The sequence below is a fragment of the Enhydra lutris genome, unplaced genomic scaffold, assembly GCF_002288905.1.
Source record: "Enhydra lutris kenyoni isolate GAN:26980312 unplaced genomic scaffold, ASM228890v2 scaffoldscaffold82, whole genome shotgun sequence".
NCBI classification, from domain to species: Eukaryota; Metazoa; Chordata; class Mammalia; order Carnivora; family Mustelidae; genus Enhydra; species Enhydra lutris.
In genome coordinates, this window is record NW_019154166.1 from 4,039,461 (window position 1) to 4,049,877 (window position 10,417).

At 48.7% G+C, this 10,417-nt stretch overlaps 1 protein-coding gene across 1 annotated transcript in view; it reads left to right on the forward strand.

Annotated features, from left to right (window-relative positions):
* The window catches only part of LOC111161106 (glucagon like peptide 2 receptor), a 41,061-nt gene extending 35,186 nt beyond the window's left edge, over positions 1 to 5,875 (forward strand). The window contains exons 12-13 of the mRNA XM_022524590.1: positions 4,795 to 4,836; positions 5,537 to 5,875. Of these exons, the coding sequence (XP_022380298.1) occupies positions 4,795 to 4,836; positions 5,537 to 5,875 (381 nt within the window). The remainder of the gene's footprint in view (positions 1 to 4,794; positions 4,837 to 5,536) is intronic.
* Positions 5,876 to 10,417: the final 4,542 nt, after the last annotated feature.

Sequence of the window (10,417 nt, forward strand, 5' to 3'; positions counted from 1 at the left end):
CAATCCCCTCCCCGAAAAGCAGCAATAAAATCACTCAGAATTGTTAACAGCAATGACTTGAGGGCCCTCAAACCAGACAAAGGCATACAAAAGGTTGAGAAGAACTTATTTATTTATTCAAGAAACATGATTAAATCTGAGTAAGAACAGTGGGGTCTGTTGGCATAGCCTGGAATGCCCTTGTCCCAACCTCTTCTCCATCAGTGAGGAAGTTCTAGTAAAAACTAGCAGCTTCACTGCCGAAAGGGGCTGACTTGATGTAGATCCATCAGGGAGCAGAAAAAGCCCACACCCCGGCCATTGTCAGACACAGTAGTGATCTCATTGGCAAAGAATCGAGGAATGAAAATGTCACAGCCTGAGATGGTGATCCTGGCGGGGCGGGGGATGGGGAGATACAGCCTGGCAAGCTAGTCAGAAGTTTAACAAGTGGGATTTGAAGAATGAGACACCTGTCATGGGCTGTGATCATCTCTCACATACCTCTCTGGTGGGCTGGAGGCTTGTGTATATGTGCAAGGTTGCTTACACACTCAGGAGGGACGAGAGGAATAGCCGCGCATCGCTGGCTGAACACAAGTTCCTGCACACACACACCCGGGAAACACAGGAGGTGGAAAGTAAAAGCTACAGAAGACTTATAAACTGTCTGAACTTGGAATGGGTCCCTGAAACCATGCACAGATCCATTGTCAAAGAGTCTGGAAGCCTTACTGGTTTAAGGTGGTTGAGCACAACTTCTGACCCATCATTGACTAATCGTTAAGCTATTATAAACAGGGGCGGGAATTCAGACTTAAACACAAAACCAAAAATTCTTGAAATGAGCACAGACAACAGTGACTGTGCACTACAGGGGAGAAAAATTTCACAGAGCTAGTGGCCCAGGCAAATTACTAAACAAACACCAGCAACCACCCAGGGACTGGGGAGTAGGAGATCAGATTGTAAAACGTCCGGTTTTGAACAAGAAAAGAGAAATGTATGAGATATGCAGGGAAACAGAAAAGTGTGACCTATCATTAGGAAAAAGAAAAGCAGTCAATTGAAAATCTCTGAGAGGTCTCTTAGCAGACAAAGAATTTCAAAGAAGCTATTATAAATATGTTCAGGAGGGCTTGGCGGGATCAGCTGGCGGAGCGTGTGACTCTCATCTCAAGGCTGTGAAGTCGGGCGCCCTGGTGTGTGTAGAGATTACTTAAAAATAAAATTCTTAAAAAAATATATGTTCAGGGAAACCTGGGTGGTTCAGTGGGTTAAGCCTCTGCCTTCACCTCAGGTCATGATCTCAGGGTCCTGGGATCGAGCCCCGCATAGGGCTCTCTGCTCAGCAGGGAGCCTGCTTCCCCCTCTTTCTCTGCCTGCCTCTCTGCCTCCTTGTGATCTTTGTCTGTCAAATAAATAAATAAAATCTTAAAAAAAATATGTTCAAAGGATGAAAGCAACTATATTTAAGGAATTAAAGAAAAGTATGATGACAAAGCTTCATTGATTAGGAAATCTCAGTACAGAGAGAGAAATTATAAAATAAGAACCAATCTGGAAAAATTCTGGAGTTGCAAAGTACAATAATGGAAATGAAAGAGCTCAGTCGGTGAAGCGTCTGCCTTCAGCTCAGGTCATGATCCCAGGGGTCCTGGGATCAAGTCCTGTGTCTGGCTCCCTGCTCAGCTGGGAGCCTGCTTCTCCCTCTCCCTCTTCTGATCCCCCTGCTTGTGCTCATGCTCTCTCTCTCTCTCAATCTCTCTCTCTCAAATAAATAAATAAATAAATAAAGTCTTTTAAAAAAAAAAAAAAAAGAAAAAAGAATCAGCCTATCAGACTCCCCTGGCAAGAGAGCTTACTTCCGTCCTCCCACTGATCGCTATGTGACAAATTATCCCAAAGCATCATGCCTTAAAGCAGGAACCGTGTAGTTATCTTTAATAAGTCTATAAGCTGGACCACCCGGGCTCAGCGGAGCAATACTTTTGATACCTGCAATTCTTGAATGGGGCTGAAAACATCTGAAAGCTCAAATGAGAACATCTTTGGGAACATCCCATCTTTGGGAACATCCCAAATGACTCATTCCCATGGCTGGACATTGACCTAAGCTGTTGGCTGGGGCTCAGCTGAGGTGCTCAATCACAGAATCTTGGTTCTCCTCCACGTGGCCTCTCCTTCTACCTTGGGTATCTCACAGCCTGGCAGCCGGAACCTCAGAGCCTCCCCAGACCAGTGTTCTAAGAGGGAAAAGATAGAAGCTTCCAACACTCTTACGGCACAGGCTAGGAAGTCCCAGAATGTCGCTTCCACCATGTCCTGGTAGAAGGAGTCACAAGGTCATCCCAGATTCATGAGGAGGGAAAACAAGGTCCACTGCTTCATGTGAGGTTAGCATATGCCTACAGGGAGGGGAGAGATCCCGGGGGTTATTTCTGGAGACTGCCCCCCCCCCGCCACCTGCCATGCTGGATCCTTCGGTCCTGCAGCTAGAGCTCCGCCCACCACCATGCACCACAGAAGAACGTGAGGACCCAGGGTTTGCTCTGCAGACTGAGCCAGGAAACACACCGACAGAGCCCGTGCATGGACGGAAGCCTCCTACCTTCTCAGCATCCCTGCCCTGCTCCCCTTCATGCCACCAAGCCGAGCATGCATGGGCAGAAGCGTGGGAGCATATCCGGTGAGTCATATCTCAGTGCATCAGCAGGAATTGGCACGGACCCCAGGCTGCCTCTCATTGCTGCTCGGAGGTTCCTTCACTCTTCCACGTGCTTAGAGAATTTCACTGTCAAGGGATCTTTGGAGAAGACTGCCAAGGAGGTGGTGACACAGGGAGTGAGAGCCACCTGTTCTGTGGGACCACTCCCTTCACACTCCCTTTATCTAGAATCAGTGTTACCCAGACTCCAGGAGCCTCCTAAAACAGTGAACCAAGAACCCAAAGGAGTAAAAAAAACACGTTTGTGATGGGGATTCCTCTTTTAGCCAACTCATTCGTGGGGATCCTGACACATGAGAGCTACTCCTTCCACTCTCTACTCCTTTGCCCAGAGGCAAAGAGAAACTACACTTCTGATGGTCCATGGAGGCTGGGAACCTCCAGTGAGACTGTCTGTGTGACAGTGGTAAACCCGCACCACCCTGCCCCTGTTCAGGAGCTTTCACCATGGAATAAAGGATGCATAAGAGAAAGAAAACCCTGTGTTGGTGGGCAGAATTCAAACATGGGACTGATGTCAGGATAGCCAGCTTGTAAGATCTCAAGCTTCCGTTAGAGCATAAGAATTTCCCCCCAGGACAACATGGAATTCCTTTACAATTTCAGCTCCTTTCCCAGTACCAAACCTCCCTTACTGGCCACAGGGGGTGAGAGAAACGTGATCAAGAGAGATGGGAGAGTCAGCCTGCCCTGTGACCTTCACTCTTCAGTTGGAAATGTGTCCTTTCCTTGTGAGTCCTGGCATTTCACGAGGTTCCTCCCACAGACACTCAAGGGCTTGGGTCCTGCACACATATGGAGCCCCAGTACCTTAGACACACAGCCCAGGGGCCACAGTTGCTCACGTCATGGGGGATGTCATGGCACGTGGGTTAGCACAGCTGGGTATCACATCGGGAAGCAGAGGAGTCAGGAAACACTGGAAAACAAACATTGGCTAGAGCAGCTTTGATTCCAGACTCCTGGCAGTTGACAGTGCATCCAGAAAAATCTTTCCCACACCAAGAAGAGTATCCCCCTACTTCACCTTTCCCAACACAGGTGTTTTGAGAATGGAAATGGATAAAGATGCCAGGCTTGCTGGGGTGGGGCGGGGGCGGGGAGGGACAGCTAAGAACCCAAGTTGACCAATAATAACAATATAATTGTGGGGCCACGGAGGATATAATCAGAGAGCTCACAGCTCACGGTGACTGGAGAGGCTTCCAAAAATTGAGTGGTTGGGAAAGACCTCTCTTTGAGGTGATATTTGAGCTAAGACTTGGATTTTGAGAAATCATTTAGGCAAAGATGTAAGGGAAGAATTGTCCAGAAGACAGCATGAAGGGACCTCAGTAAGCAATGAATTGTGCTACTTAGTCTCCAGTATGGCCCCCAAGTATCTTCGCCACCTGGTACTCATGGCCCTGTGGAGTCCCAGCTGACAGGGACTAGGGCTGACCTGCGTGACTGTTGAGGTATTGTGGACATGAAGGTGTGTGGCTTTTGGCCAGGTCATCAAGGTTCTAGCTTACACCTAGCTTCCTTGGATCACCTGCTCTGGGAGAAGCCAGCTCCCATGTCCCCAGACACTCATACAGCCCTGTGGGGGAGACTGAGGCAGGCCTCCCATCACCAACCAGCACCAAGGTGGCAGGGATGGGAGCCATCCTGGAGGCAAGTCAAGCCTTCAGAACACGGATGCTCCAGCCAGTGTTTTGTCTGCAATGTGAACTCAAATTGGCCCTGCTTGGGTCCCATGCCCATTTGGGCTGATTGTGCTGGTGATGGCCATCCTAGGACATGGGGACCGTGACTGACAGCCCTGCTAGAAGCCCAGGGAGTAGGAAAGATCAGCTCCCAAAAGGAAAGGATGCAATTCAAGGAGCAGGCACTTTGCTTGGTGCTTGGTGGGGATCAAAGTCAGAAAAGATCCCAGTGAAGTCCAAGTTAACGTAACCAGTGTGACCAACTCTAGTTCGCGCTATAGCAATATCATTGCCTGCCTGTTCCCCGGTACTGCTAGGATGGGGCGGGCCTTTGCACCTTGCAGGCCACTCCCAGACAAGTCTCGTCCTGAGTCACACCACCTCCTCCTTTCCTTGCAGGGATTACTCGTGGCCTTGCAGTATTGCTTTGCCAATGGAGAGGTACGTCTCCGGAGCCACCCTCCAGGTCCCGGTGAGACTGGGGCTACCATCCTGCTGCCCCCGGAGATTTCTGGTTATGTGATGGGGGGGCATGTAGTGACTGGGGCAAATAGGCACTGTGACCCCCCAGTAGGGAGAGCAGGAAGCAGCCCAGATGGCCCGGAGAAGGTGTCGGGATGCGTCAAAGGGTCTCAGAACCCAGCCCTAACCCTGCTGGGGACACCTGGAGAGCATTAAGTGTCCCAGACGGACCTGCTTGAACTTTGGAGTCCAAAAATCTGGACTCTGGCCGTGCCTCACCCACTGTAGCTCTTTGGGCCTCAGTTTTCTTATCTGTAAAATGGGAATAATGGCTGTCCCTGCCGTATAGTGTGGCCTTGGGCTTGCAGGGCTCCTGGTGAGGGCCCAGGACCTGCTAACTATGGTGACTTCTTTTATGATTATTATTATGACCAGTTCTCTGCTCTCCTGGAAAGAGGCTTGAAAGGGAGAAGGCACGTGGCTTCCATCTGGCTTTCGGAGTGGGTGATATTTCCAATCCCCTTTCACCCACCAGAATGTTAACTTCCGGACAGCAAAACCCTCTTCCCTCCTGCTCACTGCTGCCACCCATGTCTTCCGGCGGGGGGGCGACCTGTCCACCAGGCAGGTGTCCCTTGCCGCCCGCAGTACAGTAACCTGCCCTCTTCTCCCTCCGCAGGTGAAGGCAGAGCTGCGGAAGCACTGGGTCCGCTTCCTGCTCGCCCGCCACTCAGGCTGCAGGGCCTGGGTCCTGGAGAAGAACTTCCAATTCCTGGGGAAATGTCCCAAGAAGCTGTCCCAGGCGGACGGCACGGGGACGCTCCAGAAGCTGCAGACCTCATCGGGCGGTGATGGGCAGCTCCTGCACCTGTCTGTGCATGTCCTCGGGGGGCGGGGCGCCCGGGCCCCACGGGGACACCCAGCCTGGCCAAGGGGCAGCAGCGTATCCGAGAGCAGCGAGGGGGACTTCACCCTGACCCACACCATGGAGGAGATTCTTGAAGAGAGCGAGATCTAGGCTGGAGGCCCACTGCCCCGGCTCTGCTCCCCGGTGGTAGGGGACGGTGCAGAGTCATCAGTCTCCCCCACGCACCATGCCCACTTTGGCAGGAAGTTCATGCCCAGGTGTCTCATGCTTCAGACCCGTCGTGGACGGTGCTCTGGAGGCTGAGCAGGGCCTGGGGCATTAGGGTCAGGTTCAGTGACAGAGACAGCACAGCTGGGAGCGAAGGAAAACCACAGAAAGAACATTCCAGGGAAACACGCGTTAACACCTGGGAGTGTCGCTTTTAGAGTGTGCAAAATGCATATGTAGGCGGGCAGGTCTGTTGCCATGGGACTAGATCCTGCCTTGCATCAGCGGGAGGGGAAGGTAGGGTACTCACAAGTCTGGTTGCCAGGTTTAGCAGTTAAAATACATAGTGCTCAATTACATTGGCATTGCCGATACAAGAATAATCTTATTGTGGAAGTATTTCCCGTGGGGTATGCATTATCTGTAATTTGAATTAAGTCCTACTTGGGGAATTTCACCTGGAAACTCCATGGTCAAGGACACGCCACTCCAGGGCAGGCACTAGGGTAGGCAAGTGAGGAACTCGGTTTAGGTACCAGATTTAAAACAGCATTGGGAAAAAAAAACAAACAACAACCCATTGTCGAGATAGGTAATATTTTTAACACGACATTTTAAACACTAAAATCCACAAGCTACCGCAGATGGGCCATTTCTAAAGATAACTTTTTATTAGGACAAGGCCAGGGTGAGGGTAAGACCAGCGAGGTGAGCTCAGGCAAAGGCAGAGTCTGATCCTGACTTTATTGAAAATGTTGTTATCTCACCCATCATGGACTTCTGGGCGTGAATTTCTACTTTTTCGGCGATTGCGCCAAAATATGATTTCTCTTGGTGATTGCGTGTTTTGGCCCTCTCCCCGCCCCAAGTCCCAGCTCTGTTTTCCCAAAGGAGAAACCGAAGCAGAAGCATTAGGCAAGTGACTAACCAAGCAAAGTTTTATTTCGGTGCCCAGGTTATCCCTAGTTAAATCATTAAAGTACGTGTCCTTCTAATTTCTCCTTGTTCTCAATGTCCCTGCCTTTACCAGCCAGGTCCGTTAGCTCCTAGAGATCTAGGGTCTTGCTGTGTTCTTAGTCTGCATCCAGCATAATGGGTCCAGAGTCGGTGCTCAGTACACACTTGTCAGTGACACAGGACAGAGATGTCTTCGGGAACATCTGATGCTGTCCAGAGTTCATTACCTGGCCTCAGGCGATGGAACTTTTTTTTTTTTTTTTTTTTACCCCCAAAGCATCTGTAAATATATAATATAATCCTCCCCACTCATCACTCGGTAAATGGGGGTGGCGTGCACACACACATAGAAACACACACACACCGCTTGCTCTTGTCTTGCTAAACATTAAAGTAACAAGTTTATTTAACTTGGTTTGTATTGGGTGATTCTTTGACACATGTTTTGCACTGCTGCTAAAGGTCTCTTTTGCCCTGGAGAACCTGGTGCGCTGTTCTCCGACAGGACTGGAAGAAAGGGCTGTGGCACTAAGCCTCCTTGGGGACAGAGAGGAGTGGGCAGAGGGGTAAGGGACAGAGGTCAGAGGTCAAAAGGGCAGGAGGTAAATGTCTCCCCTCATCTCAACCACCGTCTCAGTCATTCACTCCACTTGTTGCTTTGAAGATCTGGCCTAGCGGGTCTCAATCCTGGCATGACAATCCCCTGAGGAACTTTCTAGGAATACTGACCCCTAGGCCTGAGCCAGAGATTCTGAACGGAATTGGTCTGAAGGAGCCTGGGCGTTAGTATTTTTATAAACTCTTAAGTGATTCTGTTCTTTTTCTTTTTTTTTTTTTTACCGTGGTAAGATAGATGTAACACAAAATTTTCCATTTTAACCATTTTTAAGTCTACAGTTTAGTGGCATTGAGTGCATCCACACTGTTGTCCAACCATCTCCAGAACTTTCTCACCTTCCCAAACTGAAACTCTGTCCCCATTAAACACCAACACCCCATGTCCCCACCCCAGCCCCTTGCCACCGCCATTGTACTTCCTGCCTCCTTGTGTGACGACCCTAGACACATTACATAAGTGGAATCACATAGTATTTGTCTTTTTGTGACTGGCTTATCTCCCTCAGAGCAGTGCTCTCAAGGTTCATCTGTGTTGAAGCACATACTAGAACTTCCTTTCTATGGCAGAGTAATATTCCATCGTATGGATAAAATTTTCCATCCATTCACCAATTGATGGACACTTGGGTCACTTCCCCATTTTAGCTACTGTGAATAATGCCACTGTGAGCATGAGTGTGCAAAAGATTCTGTTTGAGCCTCTATTTTCAATTCTTAGGGCAAATAGACGTCTAGAAGGAGAACGGCTGAGTCATACGGTCCTTTTGTGAGGAACCACCAAGCTGTTCTCCCCACCAGCGGTGCCATTTTGTATTCCCACCAAGGATGCATGAGGGTTCCAATTTATCCGCGTCTCCTTGCCAATGCTTACTTTCTACTTTTTTGATAATCACCATTCTAACAGGTATGATGTGATAGCTAGGGTAGTTTTAATTTGAGTTTCTTTGGTACTAAAAATATTAAGTGTCTTTTCATGTGATCATTGACCCAATGTGACTTGTCTTCTCTGGAGAAATGTCTATTCAAGCTCTTTGCCCATTTTTAAAAATCAGGTTGTATGAATATTTGTTGTTGTTGAGTTGTTGAATTTCTTTGATTATTCTGGATTTTAATTCCTTATCAGATACATAATTTGCAAATATTTCCTTCTATTGTATAAGCTGTCTCTTCACTCTCTTGATGACAAAAGCTTTTGGTCATGACGAGGTCCAATTTATCTGTTGGTTTTCTATTGCCTGTGTTTCAGGGCCATAGCCACCTGACTAGTTTTCATATGTGATCAGGGTTGAAGACATCAGAGAAAATTTCTAGGTGAAATCCCCCTCACCCCCCGCCAAAAAAACTCACAATGCTCTGAAGTCCAAATAATCAGGTCTTTCCACCTGTGACATATATAGCTCAGAAATTCTACCCTAAAAACAGACTTGATTCTCACAACTCTGAGCGATAATCGATACAGGTGTGTTTGGTCCAGTTTTGCAGAGGTTTTTAGTTTAGTTTTGTTTCCTGAAGGGTGGGCATCCCAAATGAACCTTCCCTGGGCTCATCTGATAAATCTGTGTGGCCTCCAAGGGACAGAAATGGAGGTGGAATGGTCAGTATAGTGTCTGTGTCCCCATGTGGCTCCATGGACAAGGTCTGAGCCCTTGTGAGCAAAGGGAAGCCACGGATGACATCTAAAAGAGCCATTGCCGGGAGACAATGACAAAAGCTCTTTCTGTGACACATGGCGCTCCCTGTAGTCCAAACCATAAATTATAACCAAGAAGGTTCACCAGGAGCCCAGCACGTAGCTCGGGCACTTCAGAAATACTGTAGCCTCAGTTGTGGTGAGAATGTGTTGTCTGCTATAACAATGGCACCTGGCATTGATGGACCTACAGGTGACTCTGTTGGGGACACCACCTAGGATTGCTAAGACATACCAAGGGGTCACTGCACAAGAGGCTGGATCCTGGGAGAGCAGTTTGGGTTACTGCTCTTGAACAGACCCATTTCCACCCTGGAGCTTACACGTGCGTGAGGAAGCAGAAGTTCAGACATGAAGTGACTTCCCCCAAGGTCCCTAGAATGGACCTCTATTTTTACAATCTATTCCTTTTATACTAATAGTATCCAAACTTTCCTCTTGGGAACCTCACATCTCCTGACTCCCAGTTCATGATGTTTGAGCTGTCTCAACTCCACCCTCAGCCCCAAGGCTGGCCACAAAAATCTGCTTAGCCAATGCCAGCAGGACCTCCGCCTGACATCAGATATTGGGATGGGCACATCACCAATGAGAGCCACTGAGAGATGGTCTCTCACCAATGAGAGAGCCAATGAGAGCCAATAAGCCAATGAGAGCCCAACTCCGGCTGGGACTCTCAACAGAAAGCCATTTATTTTTTTCTTTTCTTTTCTTTCTTTTTTTTTTTTTTTTTTTTTTTTCTGATGCTGGAACCATGAAGAAGTAAGCCTGCATCTGCTGGTGGCCATCTTGCCAGAACCATAAGAGCCTGCCTGACAATGGAGCCACCATGGCAAAGAGCAGGACCAGGAAATGGAGAGGAACACTGAAATGTTGTTGGAGCCCCTCAATTAAGCCAGACCTAAAGCTAGTGCTACTCCTGGGATTTCTTTTCCATGAGTCGATAAATTCCTATCTGTGCCATAGCAGTTTGTGTTGGGTCTTCCGTCCCTTGGATCCGGAAGAGTCCTGATGACATAGCTCAACACCACCTCCACGTCCCTCTCTTCAGTCTAGTTGGACTTTGCACTGCTTCTGGATTCTCTGAGCATTTTCCCACAGAGTACCCTAGAGCTGTACAGGCCCGAGTGGCCCTGCCACCCCAAACTAACAGAAGACATGCTAGTCGCATTAGCACTGCTGAGCTCTCTACTGGACCTAGAAGATCCAGTGGCCCCTTT